This window comes from Myotis myotis, unplaced genomic scaffold, assembly GCF_014108235.1.
Source record: "Myotis myotis isolate mMyoMyo1 unplaced genomic scaffold, mMyoMyo1.p scaffold_m19_p_9, whole genome shotgun sequence".
NCBI lineage: Eukaryota > Metazoa > Chordata > Mammalia > Chiroptera > Vespertilionidae > Myotis > Myotis myotis.
Genome location: NW_023416401.1, coordinates 59,193,616 through 59,212,924, shown reverse-complemented (window position 1 = coordinate 59,212,924; position 19,309 = coordinate 59,193,616). Strand labels below are relative to the sequence as shown.

General features: G+C 47.6%; 1 protein-coding gene across 4 annotated transcripts in view; it reads right to left on the bottom strand.

The window, feature by feature from the left end:
- The window catches only part of PIGU (phosphatidylinositol glycan anchor biosynthesis class U), an 88,741-nt gene that overhangs the window by 6,451 nt on the left and 62,981 nt on the right, over window positions 1-19,309 (bottom strand). For 3 of the 4 annotated variants that reach the window (XM_036321077.1, XM_036321078.1, XM_036321080.1), the window contains 4 exons: window positions 18,623-18,777; window positions 16,889-17,032; window positions 14,641-14,765; window positions 7,761-7,903 (listed from right to left, as the gene is read on the bottom strand). In XM_036321077.1, the coding sequence (XP_036176970.1) occupies window positions 7,761-7,903; window positions 14,641-14,765; window positions 16,889-17,032; window positions 18,623-18,777 (567 nt within the window). The remainder of the gene's footprint in view (window positions 1-7,760; window positions 7,904-14,640; window positions 14,766-16,888; window positions 17,033-18,622; window positions 18,778-19,309) is intronic. The other variant, XM_036321079.1, reaches the window with a different exon arrangement.

Genomic DNA, 19,309 nt, shown 5'->3' with positions numbered 1-19,309 from the left:
AAATCAGGTGCCAGCAGGTCCTACTGCCCGAGTGTTCCAGAACCCACACCTGGTCTCATGATGACAAAGCATCAGCCACACTGGAAGTGGGGGCGCCCGACAGGCTCCCTGGCCAATGCTCCTCAAGACTGTCCAGGTCATGAGAAATGAGGAAAGCGAGCAGAGGACACAGGGAGACTTGACAACTGAATGTAATGTGGTGCCTCCTACTGGGTCCTAGGAGGCCATGACAGGGAAAACTGGGACATCTACATCAAGTCTGGAGTTTACTTAGTAATAATGGACCAGGGTCAATTTCTTGGTTTTGACAAATGCGTCATGGTAATATAAGATGTTAACACGGAATATGGGTGTGGAAGCAAGATACGGAGACAGAAAACTGCTTCCTTTGGCAATCATTTTCTATGTGGCACTTTCCAACTGAACAAAGCTTTCCCCACCCAACCCCTCACAACCCCCTCTAGGCTGAGGAAACTCAGGCAACCACCCCCTCTTGCCAGGTTGAAACAGCCTCCTCCCTGGGCTCAGGTTCCAGCTTACAGCCCTCACCTCTCTTCCCTTCTGGCAGAGTGAAGCTTTCAGAGCATGAATCTTATCGCAGTTGTCCTCAGCTCAAAACCAGAGCTCAGCCTGGTCCTCAGCACAGTGAGGCTCAGGAGGCCACGTGGCTCTGACACTGCTGACCTGAAATGGCCTCGTTCCTATCAGGTGGCACTCACCAGGCCTACAGAGCTCCCCCCACACACCCCGTCTCAGGACTCCACTTAGAGGGGCCTCCCTCCAGAGCTTCCTTAACTGCCCAGCTCTGAGCTGTTTGTCTTGTTCATAGCACTACCTGGCTACCCCAATCCTGCCTATTTCCTTTTCTTTCTCTCCCAGACTGTGGGCTCCTTAGAAGCAGGGCTACGTCTCTCATTCACCCCAGTTGAGCGTCTGGTGCACAGCAGGCACCTAATTCATACTTGCAAATAAGTAAATCAGGCCCAAGGAGCTCTGTGACTCGTCTAAGGCCAGTGAGGCAGATGGGCTGGGAATTACTGGAATTAGGGGTTCCTAAGCCCAGGCCTTCTGGCTGGCCGTGCCCCCATGCATTTAACCCAGGTTTTTCCTGTCACTCTGGCTGTCGGGGGAGGATATGAAAGCTTGTGAGAGACAAGCTTGGGATGTCTGATGATGAAGGAGACAAAGGAATGAAGACCTTGGTAAATGCCACTGGAAGAGGAAATCAGGTAAACATGCACAGCCAGCTGGACAAGGGCTCAGCCTGGGCCACAGGGACCCTCCACCACACAACCCACAGGAATAAGCCTGGAATGGGCCTCCATCTGGTCACAAGTGGGGGCTACAGACCACCCAACACTGTGGATCTGCCCCATGTCCCCTCACATGGCCACTCCCCAGAATGGCATCAGGCCAAGTGAGAGGCAGTTCCAGGAGACAGGACTGGGGTTTCATTTGTCCTGAAGTAAATAAGCGAGTGCTGAGCAGGGCCCAACGCGCCAGTGGGTTGGTGCCCAGATTCCAGGGCTCCCTGAAGACAGAAAACAGGGCCAGCCCAGGAACTACAGGGTCTGTAGCACAGAGCAGCACCAGGGCGGCCTCGCATGTGAGGAGGCAGCAGCTCCGAGCGTGTTCCAGACTTTGCTGGAAGGGATGGGCAGGGTGTGACAGAGCAGGAGTGGGGCTCTCAGGGCCTGCCACACAGGCAGGAGGGGAAGGGGGCTCTGGCTCTGACCCCCTAGGAATCCAGCAGAACTTGCCACAGGCCCAGCTTGGACCAAAGCAAACTGGAACTGGGAGGTTAGGGTGTATAAGATTGAGAGATCACTGGTCATAAAATGTGGTTTCTAATTCCTGCTCACTCCATTCATTCATCAATAAACAGTCAGTGAATATCCTTGGTGCTGAGGATACAGTGGTGAAGGAGAGAGACCAGGGGGCTGCCCCAGTGGAATCCGCAATCTACAGGGAGGACATAATGAACAAGGGCAAGAATAAGTGTACCTCTTTGGAGTTTTGTGACTTCCAAGCCTCAGCTTCTTCATTTGTGTCAGGGAATAACAGTGCCTTCCTCAAAGGTGAATTAAGTGAATTTCTTATCATCCTATATAATAAAAGCCTAATATGCAAATTGACTGAATGGCAGAACAGGCAGACCGACTAGTCACTATGATGCACACTGACCACCGGGGGCAGATGCTCAATGCAGGAGCTGCCCCCAGCCCACAGGCCCAAACCAGCAGCAGCAGTGGGGGGAGGGGGAGGGGTGGAGAAGGGTCAGCGGTTAGTGGGAAGCACCAGGCCAGCCAAGGCGGGTGCCAGCGGGGGCTCCCCGATTGCCCTGCCAGTCGCCCCAAAGATCAGTCCTGATCGCCGGCCAGGCCTAGGGACTCTACCCATGCACGAATTTCATGCACTGGGCCTCTAGTAATAAAATAAAATAAAACAACTTAAAAGGCTGTCAGTAGGGGAGTAGTTACGTCAGGTGTGATGGGTCTACATATGCGGGACTCAAAAAGGAGCTTCCTCTCTCATGTACTAACACAGGTCACCAAGGCGTTTTATTAAAAGGACAAAAAGTCATACTTCCATTGTGATGCCAACAATAACACACACACCCCTTTCTCCATGTGCACAAGAGAAGTTGCAAAGCACAGGGAAAGGTCCAGGCCACAAAAGCACATGATCCAGAAGACAAAGATCATAGGAGCCTGGCCTCTAGCAAGCTCTCTTTAAACATGAATCCCTATTATAATTTGGGGGAAAGGTTCCTATGTTTCCTGACTTTAAGTTGAATCAGGGTGAGTGGGACATCTTATTTTACTCTTTTTAAAACGCTAAATTTGGTGCACACCCCCCTCTGGGGAAACACAACCATGCCATTTCCTTCCCCTCTTCTTGCTCCCCGCTCCGGCCCTGCCCCCTGGCATGCATCTCCTAAACTCTGGGGGAATCCTATGAGGCTTGCAAACAGGGGAGCAATGGGTAGTAGCAGCTCATCCAGGGCTAACTCCCTGAAACTGTCCCCAGGCCCCCTTTTCTCTGACTTCCCAGTGAGCCAAAGCAGCCTCACCTAGCTCTCCTATTGCTTCTCTATGCTAGGCCCTTCCTTCTTTCACTGTCTCCTGCCTTAATAAATGTACCCTCAAAGTCACCTAAAAAAAAAAAAAAAGAAAAAAGAAAGAAAAGCCAAATTAAAATGCATTCCTTTTTGTTTATATGTCATCCCTGATGACCTGTCTTTTGCAGGTCGCTGACCTGGAGAAGAACAGGGTCAGAAACAAAGAGGAGGGGGACTGTTCTATTTCCCTCGGTTTCTGGGTCCGAATGGTTTCCTAGGAAATTGCTCTGGGTATTTGAAAAGGAAGTTTGTGCTATTTCCCATGTCGACATATGAATAATGGCAACAGGACCACACATAACATGTCCAATTCTTTCAACACCCTGAGAGGTGGGAGAAAACTGCCCCCCAGAGAAATTCAATCACTTGCTGAAGATCACACAGTAAGGAAGTGGAAAGGGACCTCAATCAACTGATCTCTCTCAGTAAAAACACACACACACACACACACACACACACACACACACGCTCCCCTCTATGGATGGGTGTTGTCATTTCCTGGTCACTGACTCTGAGGCACAATTAGCTAATGATCCGTGCCACATGCTGAAAAACACTTAATGGCCCCAGGGGGAAGGATGTGCCGAGGTCACCAGTGTTTACCTGCTGGTGAAACTAATAATCTACCAATAATTTGTTCTATTATAGGGTATGGCACTGACCAACTCTAACAGAGCAGGGCTTAAAATCTACAGGCCAAGATGTTCCCTATATTCAGCTCCTGATTCAGCAATGACGGCCTGGCTCTGGTCGACTGCTGAAAATCCACACTCATCGGTTCTCAGGATACCTCTGATGTGTCTTGCCCAGGGAGAGGAGAGTGAGGACCAGTGACTCGGGCACCGTCCAGCTGGGAGAGCTGAGAAGAGCTGGCTGTGGGACTGGGACACGTCCCTGAATGTCATACTTTTCAATGGCAACACTGACTACAGGTCAGACTGAAGCAGAGGAGCCTTGTGCTGTGGCCATTGCTGGGGCTTCACTGGCCAGAGACCAGGTTCTGGCAGAAGCTGGAGGAGGGCTGTGGACAGAGCAGCCACCCACTGACCTTAGCCACTGGGGGTGACTTGGCTCCCTCCTGCCCACCTCCTAGGTGATCTCCCCTTCCCTTCTCACTCTCTCAGTCTGTAAGGTCCAGTTCCTACTCCTCATTCCCTGTGGCCTCCCTTGACCACTCACAACAGGAAAGGTATCTGCTCCCTCTAGATTCCTCCAGTGCTTACTCTGCACATTCGGCCATTAATCACATGACGTTCCCCTGGCTATCTTTGGATCATTCATTCATTCAACAAATATTTGCTAAACAATGCTCTGTGCCAAGCACTGGTAGCTGAGACCCTGCAGTGGGTAGGACAGGCCAAGCTCTGCCTTTAGAAGCTCACAGGCAGAGAGAGAAGAATAATAATATAGTCACAGGTTGGGCAAGTGCTATAAAGGGGGCTAAGAAAGAGACAGTGGGCAGGGGAACCTCATGAAAGGCCTCTTGGAGGAGGTGACATTTAACTCATACTAACATTCTGAATGTCTCATATTTAAACCCTGTGACTACCAACAGGAGCGAGGGCAGGGGTAAGTATAACCCTCATGACAAGGGCTGCTCTTCTACCTCAGCCAGTGCTCCCAGAGATCAATATGCCTGGAGTGCCTGCCTTGGTGAATAAGGGCCCCCACCTGACAAGCCCCTTTAGTGATCTGGAGGTGGCAGCCAGAAAGCCCCAAGCCAGCAGTCCCAGAAGCATCTGACCCCACAGAGTTGTCTCTGGCTCAGCCACAGAGCCCAGACCCTAGGAGGCCGATGACACATTGTGCTGGCTGTGCTTGAACAAACCACAGCTTACAGTCACTTGGACCACTGCTGGGAAGCCTGGAGGTTGGTCTGATCTGTCTGAAGGGCAAATTGACAATATCTGGCCAAATGTACAATGTATATGCCCTCTGCTCCAGCAAATTCCACTCCCTGGAATCTATCCTAAGAAAATACTGGCATGCCTATACAAGAGTATGTGGAGGGATACGCAAGGCAATACTCTTCCATTTATAGCAAAACAATCAGAAGTGACCTCGGTGTCCATCAGGATACATCATCGTACATCTAATCATGGGATAGCGGAACCATTAAAGAATTATCGTGAGATCAGATCACTAAGTGAAAAACAGCAATGCAGGATGTGATTTCTTTATATAAACAGAACAGCTCTTGTGTGTGCGTATGTATGTAAAGCTGTCTGTAAACATACAGGGGACGTCTGCAGACACACACCAGACTGACCCAGTGATCACATCTGCACGGGGGAAGGGATAGGGCCCAGGCAGATCTCCAATATCATTCCATATGCTTCTATGTGGACTTCTTTTCCCTTCCAATAATGAATTCATGTATTGCTTATATGATTAAAAATATATTTTAGCCCTAGCTGGTTTGGCTCAGTGGATAGAGCGTTGGTCTGTGGGCTGAAGGGTCCCAGGTTTGAGTCTAGTCAAGGGCACATGCCTGGGTTGTGGGCTCGATCCTCAGTGAGGGGCGTGCAGGAGGTAGCTGATCAATGATTCTCTCATCATTGATGTTTCTATTTCTCTCTCTCTCTCTCTCCCTTCCTCTCTGAAATCAATAAAAATATACTGGAAAAAAATTTTTTTTTAAGATTTTTTTTTAAAGGTAAAGGCAATGCCAAAAATTCAGTCTGGTTTTTCACTGTAGCTGAGTCATTAACACACTCCACCTACCCAGCCTTTGCTTCCCACCCCCAGCACCATCCTCCTGTCCCAACAATTCAGTTCCTCTTGCCTTTGATGGCACCTGACCACTTGCCGAGATCTCCATGCCTTTTACAGAGACCCTTGCTTCATAAAGGTGCCAAAGGCAACACATAGAAAGCTGTTATCTGGCAGGTCCACAGATGCTTCCTAATCACTGCAATCCCACTGCTGGCCCACCTGACACTCATGACTGGACAACAAACTGGGGGGTATTTCAGTGGCACTCACCGAGCTCCCAGTGTCCCAGGGCAGGCCCAATGCCCTCACATGCCAGTCATCACTTTCAAAGGAAAAGTAAGGGGATTTCAGAAAGACCGAAGAGCCAGAACAGCCCTCCAGATTCCTCCAAGACACTAAGTTGAATCCTGCAGGAACAGGTAGGAGGTGCTGAGCACCCACCATCAATAACTATGTGACAGGCCTGGTCCCACCCAGCACAGGCCCTCCATCACTCTTCCTGCTGTTCACAAATCAAGATAAATAGCTGGGCTGGACATTAATTGCCCAGAAATGTCCATGCAGGAAATACCAGACCCATCATTCATAGCAAAAGCCCAAACTCCCTCCTTCTTTCCCAGCAGCTAACCTTGGAGGCAAGCCTCCCCCTGGGGTTATTCAGTGCCATCAGTCTCCCCAGCCAGCCCTGCTTCCCTTCCAGCCCATTATGCACAGGAAACGCCTGGCTGTGCCAATGGCAAATGAAATGGTAAACGGTACAACGGATCCCACAGGACCTCCATGATGAGGACAGAGCCGCCCTGAGAGGACGCAGCACAACGAACAGGGACCTTTGGAGGTGTTTGCTCGTCCACCTGAAACAGAATCTCTGGAAGAGCTTGTGAAAACTTCAGATTTCTGACCGTTTTCCACATCTACCGAGTCAACATCTGTGGAGGTGGGATTAGAAAATCTGCTTATTTTACTGACAATCAAAGCCATGTAATGGTAACAATCAGATATAACTACAGAATTTAATACAGATTAACAAGCTCCCCCCAGTGATTCTGCTGCTGAAAACCACTGCTCTGCAGCACAAGGGGGAGGCTTGCCCTGGGTCAAGGAGGCTGGGCTCCTTGCTGGTACTTCTCATTTAGTGATCCCATGGCCTCCTCTCCTGCTACTCCCAGCCGTGCAATTTGCACTCCAGACTCACCCAATAGTTAGACCCAACCATTTCTCAGGTCCCTGTCTTTGCTCCTGCTGCCCCCTGCTCCTGCCCTCCCCACCCTCACACGGTGCACTCACTCGGTGCCGTGCAGCCAGGCACTGTTACAGAAAGAGGGTGGTCTCAGAAACCAAGCCTTCCCTACATTTTATTCTTGGCTCTTCAGTGACCTTGGGCAAGAGGCAACCTTCATGAGCCGTGATTCCCATTTGTTGTTGTTGTTTTAATCCGAGGATACTTCTCCACTGATTTTTAAAGAGAGTGGAAGAGAGAGGGCAAGACAGAGAGAAATATCAATGTGAGAGGAACACATCGATTGGTTGCCTCCTGCACATGCCCAGTCCAGGACCCGGGCCAGGAAGGAGCCTACAACCGAGGTATGTGCCCTTGACCAGAATTGAACCCAAGACCCTTCGGTCTGCAGGCTGACGCTCGATCCACTGAGCCAAACCAGCCAGGGCTCAATTCCCATTTATAAACTAGGGCAACACTATGCTTGCTGTGAGAATTCGACAAGGCAATAGCTCAGCATGGAGCCCAATAAATGTTAGCAGGTGCAGTTTTCCCATTGCTCTCATGTCCCAATCTTCTCTATCAGACAATGAGCTACTGTCCCCTCATTCACATCCAAACCCCTAGTTTGCAGAACCCACAGCCTAGGTCAAATGTCTGAGAATACAAAATGAATCCCTGTCCCATGCCACCCTTAACTCTTACCTGCCCAACGTTGAAGGTCAATGTGATGGCATAAAAGAAATTGGAGTTGGCACTTCCTGCATAAATCCAGAGGTGCCACAGGACGGGGAAGAGCAGGGAGCAGACGATAATGATGCAGCCGAGGACAAAAATGTTCCGCAGGACTGAAAAGACAGATGGTCACAATGAGCCAGTGCTGATTCTCTGTGATGGCCCTGCAGGACCGAGAGGCCCAGGGAGAGCCTGCTGCAGCCCAACGCAGAACACCCCTCCCCTTGCTACTCAGAGGCACTGGGTGCCAACTTAAGACCCTTGAGTCATGGTTCCCTGTGCCCAAAGCCAGTGGGATTTGGACTCCATACCTCCTCCTGTACCTCTGGGCAGCAAGACATGCTCTCTACCCCCAATCTCAGAGGGTCCTAGAAACACATCTTCCATTCTCCTTAATTCATGTTTTAAGTCTCCTGTCTTGCTCTTCAAATGTCCCTCACTCTTCCGTAGGTGATTTAAACACCTCTTTTAGACACCCTCCCTCTAACATCACACCACCCCAGAGGGAATGCGGAATCCCACTAAAGAGCAGCTCTCCATGAAGCCCCAGGGAGGGCCTGCTACACAGCGCAGCCAGGCGGGCAGGTGCCTTCAGCTGGACGGGAGGGCAGCATGACAGTGGGGCACAGACTCGCCTCTGCTTGAGAGACCTTGGTTAAAATTCCTGCTTTGTCAGCAGGCTCCTCTGAGTCTCAGCTTCCCCATCTCTAAAACAGGACTAAAATGCCAATTTCATAGGAGTGTTACACGGATTGAACAGGAAAACCTGGCACGGACGGATTACTGTGTGTTTTCTATTCTGCTATAACAAATTACCACAAACGCAGTGGCTTAAACAATATAACTTACTATCTCACAGATCCGGAGGCCGGAAGTCCAAAATGGGTCCCACAGGCTAAAAAACAAGGTACCTTCAGGGCTGCATTCCCTCTGGAGGCTCTAGGGGAAAATCCGCTCGCCTGGCTTTGTAGTGGGTCGAGGCCACCTGCGTGCTTGGCTCATGACCCCTTCCATCTTCAACCAGCAACGTGGAATTACGTCCTCTCACGTTGCACCACTCTGAACTCCTCTCCTGACTCCCTCACCACTTCTTTAAAAAAACAGACCTTAGTCCTGGCCGGTTTTTCTCAGTGGTTAGTATCGGCCCATGGACCGAAGAGCTGCAGGTTTCCCAGCCCCAGTTAGGGGTACAGGTGCATGCAGGAGGGAACCAATCGATGAGTCTCTCACATCGATGTTTCTCTTTCTCTCTCCCCCTCGCTTTAACTCACTCTAGAAATCAATGGAAAAGATATCCTCAGGTGAGGATTAAAACAAACAAAAAACACACTTTAGTTTTTAGAGCAGTTATAGATTCTCAGCAAAACCGAGAGGAAGGTCCAGATATTTCCCACATACCCCTGGCTCCCACCTGACTACATTGGGCCCACCTGGACATTCCAGGACATCCCACCTGAAGGTCTTTTGGCCACGGATGGTGATATAATCACAGGTTTGGGGGAGTATGATGTGAACATGGTTGTGGGAGGTGAGAAGGGGGCATTATTCTGCCTACTACACTGTGCTTTTTCCCCCCTTCTAATTCAACAGGGGACCTCTGAAAATGAGATTATATACTATTTTTTATTTCTTTCTTTACACTTTATTGTATTTTTAAGTGAACTAAGAAATATTATTTAAAATTAATTAAAAGAATACCTTGCCCAGCCAACGTGGCTCAGTGGTTGAGCATCGACCTATGAACCAGGAGGTCATGGTTTGATTCCTGGTCAGGGCACATGCCTGGGTTGTGGGCCTGATCCCCAGTGTGGGGCTTGCAGGAGGCAGCGGATTGATGTTTCTTTCTCATCACTGATGTTTCTATTTCTCTCTCCCGCTCCCTTCCTCTCTGAAATTAATTTTTAAAAAAAGAATACCTTATGAAAACACAAAAAAGCCCTAGCCGGTTTGGCTCAGTGGATAGAGTGTTGGCCTGCAGATCAAAGGGTCCCGGGTTCAATCCCGATCTAGGGCACGTACCTTGGTTGCAGGCTCCTCCGGCCCTGGCTCTGGTCAGAGGCAACCAATCGATGTGTTTCTCTCACATCTATATTTCTCTCTGTGTTTCCCTCTCTCTTCCACCCTTTTTAAAAAAAAACCCAAAAAAACAACAACAACAAAAAAACCCAAAACAATGGAAAAATATCCTCGGATGAGGATTAACAAAAAAACAAAATAAAATTTAAATTTAAAAAATAAAAACGATACAAAAAAACCTTCACACTAAGTCTGGTAATGGTAAGCATTTAATGAGTCGAAGTTCCCTTCCCCAATCTGATCCTGACTTTCAGGAAATCCCTTCTCCTAAGTCAGAATTTTGGGAGACTGAAGGGATAGGGAACTCTGGAACCTTAAGGCTGTTGGTATCAGCTGTCCAAAGACTTGGCTGAAATGTTACTGTGGGGGTTTCATGCATTGGGAGGGAGAATGGATTACACAGGGTTCTCAATTTTGGTTGCAAAATGAAATCATCTGTGGAAGCCACATTAAGTAAATCAGAGTCTCTAGGGATGGGTCCATCATGGTTTCTAAAAGCTTACCCCATAAAAATAAAAAAAGATAAAAAAAAATATCTTCCCCCGTGATTGCAATATGCAGCCACGGCTGTGAACCACTGGGTCACAGTTGTAGACCTTACAAAGAGGAGACCCACAGCAGTCTGCAACAGAGACTTCGCTGTCACAGGGAAATGACCAGGACAGGTAGTTCAAAGTTCTTATGAAAGCTGAATGCTTTCAATTTAAGGTTCATTCTTATTGAGAAATGACAGGTATTTTTTTGTTGCTGGTTGTTGCTTTTGTAAAAAGTCCTCTCTTTTATGAAATGAAAATGAATGGTTGGTAGTTGACTGGTTTTTGTTTTTAAAAATGTTTTTATTGATTTTAAAGAGAGAGAGGCAGAGAGAGAGGAAGAGAGAGAAACTTCGATTGGTTGCCTCCTGCATGCACCCTGACCAGGGATCGAACTGGTCAGGTGACATTTTGGTACACTGGATGATGCTCAACCTACTGAACTACACCAGCTAGAGCTGGTAGTTGACTGTTTTAATGTCATCAGTAAAATAAAAAGTTGGTAACTCTGTCATCAGAGATTTCTGAAATTTTAGTGGTCTTTGAAATCCCACAATTTAGAAACACTGGCCTGGAGGGCTTCTGAGGTCCTCTTTTCTGATCTGAAATTTCCACAATTCTGGGCTTTCACAGCTTACAGGTTAAAGCCTTCCTGAGACCTCTCATCCTCTCTCCCAGAACAGGAAGTCTGGGAAAAGGGATGTGTGCACTGAGAATTATTATTGTTGTTGTTGTTATTATTAAGCAATGTTACAACCTTGAGAAATAATAAACCTATTTATCATTGCTCCACTTCGATATCACTATTTACATTTCAGTGTTTTCTCACCCTCTGGAAATTATTTTGCTGAAAAAATATACATTTTTCCTGAAAGAGAACTCCAGTGGCCTGATAGCCCAGGTGGGTCTTTATTCCATTCCTCCAGCAACTCTGGACTTCAGATCAGGTGACAAGAAGGTGACCTAGTGCACAGAGACTGAGAGAGGCTCACAGGCAGCTCCTGGGTGCAATTATGAAGACCTGCAAACACACATTCCCATGTGCCTGGAGGAAATGTCACCAGCATCCAGCTGGCTTCTGGCCTGCGGTGACCTTTGCAGGACTGGGGAGCTGCTCCTCACTCCTGCTGGCTGACGGGCCAGAGGATTAAAGCTGTATGCCAGAGAAGATGCAGTAGGGACCCAGGGCACAGGACAGCTTGTTCCAGGCACCAGAAGGTGTCAGAGATGTCAGAGATGACCAGGGCCTAGTGAGACGAAAGGGTTCACCCTTCATGAGACTTGCCAGGCCAGACGGAATCAAGTTCCCCACTACATTCACTGGGTTGGCTTATCCAATCTCTGGCTCCACTATTGACAAACTGAAACCTCAGGCAAGTCACTTTCTCTCTCTAAGCCTCAGACATCCAGAAATAAAATTCCAGTCCCATCAGGAGGAGCACAGAGGGGATTTAAGGATTTCAAAGGTCATGGAGTTGTTCCCTTTCTTCCTTCCTTCCTCCCTCCCTCCCTCGTTAGGTCTCACCCAAGGATATTTTCCCATTGATTTTTATAGACAGTGGAAGGGAGAGGGAGAGACCGAGAGAGAAACATCGATGCAAAAGAGCCACATCGATTGGTTGCCTCCTGCACGGGCCCCAACCAGGGCTAAGGCAGGTGCCTTTGACCAGAATTGAACCTGGGACCCTTCAGTCTGCAGGCTGATGCTCTACCCACTGAGCCAAACCAGCAAAGATGTCATTCCCTTTCTTAAACTAGGTGCTAGGTACATGGGAATTTATTGTATTATTATTCTTTTATAATTTATATATATTTTTATCAATAGTATTTTATCTTTATATAATAGTCAATTAAAACAAAATAAAACACAAACCAGCCCTTTGGTAACTGGCTTTTTCAGCTGGACCTCGGCAGGTGCCAAGGGCTCTGCCAGCAGGCTGTTCCCTAACACCACAATTGTGTGTCCTATGACTCATCCTGGCCCCAGGCACCAGAGTCCTGGTATGTCTGGGGCCTACACTCAGGGAAGGGCCCCTGTGCCTCTTCTCCCCGCTGAGCAGGACAGAAAAACAAAAAGGTGAATGTGTTAGCAGGCATGTTAGCACTGGTAACTAACATTTAAACTGAATTCTTAGCCACATTAAAAATCTGAATATATTCAACTTAGGCTTAAAGACTTCTCAAAGCCTCCACTCACAGGTTCTCAGGACCAGGCTGAAGACACTCCTCACTGGGTGTCATGACTCACAGTTGCCATGCCCCAAACAGACACCCCAAGCGTGAGTACTGTGCTGCCGGCACTCGGCACTGAGAGACGGCTGCCAACCCTCTGCAGGGCCCTCAGACAGTTGAAACAGCCCAGCCTGCCAGCAACAGCATCCATTAGACCATCCAGGTTCCCGGAAACTCCATCCTTATTTCTTGTGCCTCATCACCACAGAGGGCATAAAATAGCTTATTTCAAGTTGTGAAGAATATGTTTATTTGAATGACTGAATGACTCTGGCTACCAAGCCTGAAACTTTGATCATGGAACTATGCAGAAGACCTCCTACCCCACATAATTATTACTTCTGATAACTACAGTGCTATTGTTAGTTACACTGTCTCAAACTTAAAACACTTACGATATTCTCCCCATTTGACAGATGGAAAAATGGGAGGCCCAGAAAAATTAAATGATTTGCCTTAAAACACACAGGAAAGCCAGGAATAAGACTCAGCCAGTTTGGGCCAGACTGTGTTCGGCAATACGGGATGAGAGATGTTACCTGAGGGAGAGATGCTCCATGCAGGAGAGATAGCTAGGAAAAAAGTACTCTACTTTCAGGGAAAGAGGTTCGATGTCCCCAAGACCCACTAGGTCACAAACTGGGTGTGTTCACGTGTTTGGTGGCTTCAAGATTTGTCATTAGCTACTCTCTGCCAAGGGGCCCCACTCTGACCCTGAGCCCGCTGGACTGGTGATTCTTATCTGTGCAATGAGGATGTCACAGGCAGAAGATGCCACTTCCTTCTCCCAGTCAGGCAGGACTGGTCATCGCCCTACCAGGCCATCACCTGCAGAGCAGGCCTGCCTGGCCCGCCCACTCAGCTGTTTACCTTGCTCAGAGGCCCACTCTTACAGGTAGGTTTCTTTCTGGCAGCTGGTCAGTTTCACTTCCTGGTTGACTCCCAGACAGCCCCAAAACAACAATAAAAAATCACTTCCTCTGAAGCCTGCCCTTCAGAATTCATTCTTGACACCTTGCTATACACCCACTGTAGGCAAGGAAAGTTCAACAGCTTCCTTTCCATTCTGGTTAGAGAAGCAGGTGGTGTTGGGCCGCTGACACTGCCTCTTTATTAGAGGTCTAAAACCCCCATCCACAAACATTTGCAGAGTTGTGCTGTGCGTCAGGTTTGATCCTAGGTGTTGGGGACACAGAGGCAAGTGAATCATGAGCCTACGGAGCCCACAAACACTGAAAAGAACCCACACAGAGGGCTAAGAGCCCCCGAGGGGAACACTGGGGGCTAAGAAGCACAACTAGATCCCCACTCGGTCACCTTCTGAGCAGGGGATGATCAGAGATTAAAGGGGTTTCACCTGGGCAGGAAATCCAGCATTGCCATCTGTCTTCTATAGACCTTTGGGTGCAGCTCTTAGAAACGGTTCAAAGCCCTAGGTCTAGCATTGCACTAATATGATAGCCTTCACCAGGTATGGCTTCTTAAGGTTAATTTAATCTGAATTAAAAATTCAGTTTCTTAGTCACACTAGTGGCTACTCTATTGGACTGTGCAGACATAGGACACTTTCATCATCACAGAAAGTCCTATTGGACAGTATGCACACAGATCTGGATTCCAATGCTAGCCCTTCCACTAACCAGACATGTGACCTTGAACAAGCGGCTCTACCTTTCTGTACCTCAGTTTTCTCATCTGCAAAATGGGGATACTTTCCTCAAAGGCTGGAATGAAGATAAAATGAGCTCATGCATGTAATACTCTTAGGACCACAATGGCCAGGTACATAGTAAGTACTCAATAAATGGTAGTTATTTTTATTTTCATCATTAGTCCATAGCACCAAGGAGGCAGTTATGTGCCTCATGTCACTGCCTCTCTCCTGGTACTGTTGGCATAGCAGATGCCCATCAAGTGCCCATCAATTCCTTTTTCCCTGGTTGCTTCATCCAAGGCTAGGCTGACACATACCTGCCACCAGGGGATAAGAGGCAGGAATGAATACTCACATCTGTAGAGATGGTTCCAAACGGGGAAGAAGGCCATATAGAGGGCCACATCCCCCACTGTTGGGTAGGACTTGAAGATGGAGATGATGGCAATCTGGATGAACATGAAGAAGATAGGGTGCTCCCTGGGGTAGGGCAGGACAGACATACAGACAGAGATCAGTCAGGCACCAGGCCCACCCCTAAGACTCCTGACTCTATCCCTCAAACCCAAAACTACTCTCCAGGGAACTTCAGGCAAGGGCTGACTCTGCTACCCATAAGACACTGGGCCCAGGTCAAGTAGCAGAGCCGAAAACTGTGTGGCCGGCTGTCGTGGCTCAGTGTTTGAGTGCCGACCTATGACCCAGGTCATGGGTCCATTCCTGGTCAGGGCACATCTCTGGGTTGCAGACTTGATCCCCAGTAGAGGTATGCAGGAAGCAGCCAATCAATGTTTCTCTCTCATCATTGAAGTTTCTATCTCTCCCTCTCTGAAATCAATAAAAATATATTTAAAAACAAACAAACAAAAATCTGTGGGGACCCAGAGATGCCCAAGGTGGTAAGGAGGGCTCAGCAAACACTAGAGAAACAGCGCACAGAGACATTTCCCATCACCCTCCCCACAACCAGCCCCTAGGAGCCACCAAGGAAAAAACAAATGAAGTCAGCCGTTCTTTATTACTGGGCTTAAAAGCCTGCTTGTAACTAGGTAGTCTCCCTGGCCAGAGGCCCCTCTGACAACTGGACGCAGGGCAGGAAGCGCTTCCTTGCTGATGCTTTTCCTCTGACAATTGGGTCAGTGGGGTCTACAGACCCTTAGCTACAATGAACTCTTTTCCAGAAAGAGAACTGAGAGCTGGGCAGCTTTTCAGCTCGTAAGGGCTGGAACTGGAGTTCTTGTTACCTTAAGCCAATAACAAAATGGTTACCATTCCCTGAACCCTTGCTAAGCTCTGTGCTGGACCCTTTTCTTACAGTGTTGCACGTGATCCTCACTACACCTCAACTGCCCCTCGAGGTAGGCAGTGCTGTCACCTGCACTGTGCAGATGAGGAAATCAGGTTTAGGAAAGTCGAGCTAGCTAGTAAGCGAATGAGCTGTTTGTCTTCAGAACACCTAAGCACCACCGATACTGTTCTCCTGAGTGCCTAGCACAGTGACAGCTCTGATCAGGCAGGGCGGGGACAGAGCTCAGTCTCCAGTGTTCCTCCAAGAGCTGACCACATACAAAAGGGAAGCAAACAGAAAGAGGCCAGATCTACACCCTTGTTAGCTGTTTCTAAGCAACATGCACGTGGCCTACATCTGCACAGTTCCTGGATGCCCAACTCATGGAGGTTTTCTTCAGAGGTTAATGGCATTCTTGTCTTGCAGGTCAAAGGTCAGGGTGACTCAATGGATGTAAATCTGACAAACATGAAAATCCAATAAACATGTACACACCCAAACACTCCAATCCGTCTACAGAGCAACTACAGAAACTCAGCTTGGCAAAGTCACGCAACCCTGTAGCTTCTAAGGGTTCAGCTACCTCAATGATCATCTTCCTGAATATAATCCAAATCACTGGCTTTGGCTTTTTAGGTAGCTGGTAACAGCTGCAACATTTCTTTGAAAAGACCAGTAAAAATGTAGTGCCAACAAGGATGGAGACCAGAACCTCCTGTGACACTGCCTAGAGACAGGTGGCCTGCAGGGCCCTGTTCCCACACTGGAAGCAGACACTGCAGGGAGCTTCATATCCGGGCACAGGAGGGCAGCAGTGGGGGAGGTCAGGTATCTTCATATGCTTTGTCCCCACACTTCTGAGCCTGGTGGTGGTGGTGTTTCACATAATGGTGGTGCTGTTGTCTAACTAGGAACTATCTGTGGCCTTTCCCCTGTTGACCTAACACATCTTGAGTCCCCTTGGGCGAACTGTCACTGGGCTGCTGAAACAGGACACCCAATAAAATTCACTTTTTCCAAAGACAATCTGCAACTCCAACCTCTGCTGTTATCCAAAACAGTGAGTGGACTCAGCAGCAGTGTGGGCGCAAGTGCCCCAGAGTGAGGCCAGGAGAAATATTAGGGTGCTCCCTGCAGCCTGCATTCATGTGTGACTCTATTGTTGGCTATGGCCACTGACACCCAGGGCGATTGAGGGCAGGGTTCCCTGGGCAAAGATGGCAGAAACCTAATAGCAGATGCTCCCAATCTGAAAGGCACCTGCAAGGCTACAAATGGTTCTCTGAACAAAGAAGGAGCAGGTCCAACCACTTACTTCAGCTTAATGGCTAAGGGGATGGTGTAGAAGAAGACGTTGATCTGAAACACACACACGAAGAAGAGGCTGAAGTGCTCAAACATCTCTGCAAAGAAGTACCAAAAAAGACCAATGTTTGGAGTGAGATCTGGAACAGAAAGTCTGGAGTGAAGAAAACAAAGGGAGAGAAAAAAGAGAGCAAAGTTATAAATGGTCTGCTTTAACCTGGTTTTCTCCTGAAGACGCTGATCACTACTAGGCTGTGAAGAGTGACTTTGTCTCCACAGAGGTCAGGCTGTGAGGGGCTCTATAGGCACCCTGGATGTAGGTAATTAACAAAAACAAGGGGCCGAGAATGACAACCTATAATAAATATTAGCTGAGCCAAACTCTGGCATGTATCAAATATCTGAAATGAGGCAGGGATTTATGCTAGAAATAAAAAGACCAGCTCCTATTGTACTGCCAAGACATATATGTTTAAAATTAGGAGATACTCAGTACTATAACAAAAGAGGAATGGGTTCTACATGAACAGGATCTATCTGGGGCATTCCAAAGACTTGCCTAGAGGAACAAGCTCAAAGACTCTGCTCCTCCCCACTCCTGCTCAGCATCCCAGAGCAGGAGCCACTGCAGTGAGACTTCTAGGGGCTGAGGAATCATCAGCAGATTCTGGCGAGGATACCAGACACCATTTGAGAAGTACGGGTTTAACTGGAAAACTTTTTGTTGAGTTGTATCAGATAAAAATTGGCTGCAATTCTGGCTCTTCTAAAAATTTACATTATATTTTTTATTTGAAAAAATATGGAGTGGAAACATGTCATTCACAATTTTAAAAGGGGAACATATGGAGCATGAAGAACAAATAGGGAAGGACTCGTGGTCAGATTTCACTAACACAGCTTCCCCCAGGGCAAGGCCTTGCCTTCTGCTGTAACTATATTTCCTCATCTGTGAAATGAGGTACAGAACACAGTCTGTGGCCAGCAGAAAACCAGGAAAGGCTTTTCACTCCTATCCAAGGCGTTACAAATTCCTACTCAAGGCAGAGCATGAAGAGCTGAAAGTTACTAAGATATTGTTATATTCAGCCAGGATTTAACACAAATTAGCAGCCCAGAATCCCCAAGGGGAGTCTGCCACTCCAGATCCCTTCCCACCCTGGTTTAAGTGTCTACCACCCCACTGGGCTGTGAGCTCCTTGAAGCTTGGGCAGTGGCGACCTGCTTTAGTATACCATACAGAGAGTGTTTGGAAATGTCTGCAGAATTCTTACTGCAAACCCATTTTGATTTTTTCTAAAAAGGTTGACACGTGGGAGGTGGCTTTATTTTAAAGAGACCCTCTTGCAGCAAAGGAATACATCCATTCCTCTTTGGGACTGAACCAAAACCTTCTAGGCAGAGGCTGGCAGTCGCTTTGGATGTTCCTAGAGAACGCACTAGATCAAATATATGCCCTAGACCAGTGGTTCTCAAAGGGCGTTTCCTGGACCAGCAGATCAGCATCACCTGAAAACTTATTAGAAATGCAAATTCTTGGTCCCTACCTCAGACTTACTAAAAACCTCTAGAAGTGGGGCCTGGCAATGGGGGTGTTAGCAAGCCCTGAAGGTAATTCTGATTCACACTAAAGTTGAAGACCACGGTGTCTAAATGCTCCCTGTGGTTGCTAGCACTCTGATTCCAGCTGGAGTTGTGAAAACCAAATTAGCTTCCAGAGTTTTCTAATGAGGTCATTACTTACATGAAGCCGTAGACTGCAGGGATGAAATCCCAGGAGCTGAGAAGGAAGAAGGAGAGGCAAATGATTACCACTAGGCTTCCCATGTACATCATGGCATACTCCCAAGAGAAGATCCAGAAGGCTTTGCTCTTTACTTTCACAGGGATGTACTGCCGCTAGGAGAAAAGGCAAAATGGTACATTTAGGGAGGACAATAATAGAGGGCAGTTATCATTTTAAACTTCAAGATCTGTCCTGCAAAATGCAGGAAATAAAAAGGTTGAAAATCAAAGGATTGAAAATATATACTAGGTAAACACTAACTAAAAGAAAATTAGTTTGGTTATACTGTTACCAGATAATAAACTTTAATGTAAAAAGTATTACAGAGATAAGGATGCTCCATAATCATAAAAAGTGCTAGTCATCAGAAAGATTTAACATTTCTAAATTTGTATATAGCTAATAACACAGTCTCAAAATATATAAAACAGACATGGACAGAGCTACAAAGGAAAAACAGACAAATTAATCATCCGTGTATAACTGAATAGATCAAACAGACAAAAAACAGTAACCAAGTGGCACATGTGAATAGCATATTTAATAAATTTGGTCTCATGAGAGCTTATAAAATATAGCACTCCCAGGTAGCTGACTGATGTTTGTTTCTCATCATTGATGTTTCTATTGCTCTTTCCCTCTCCT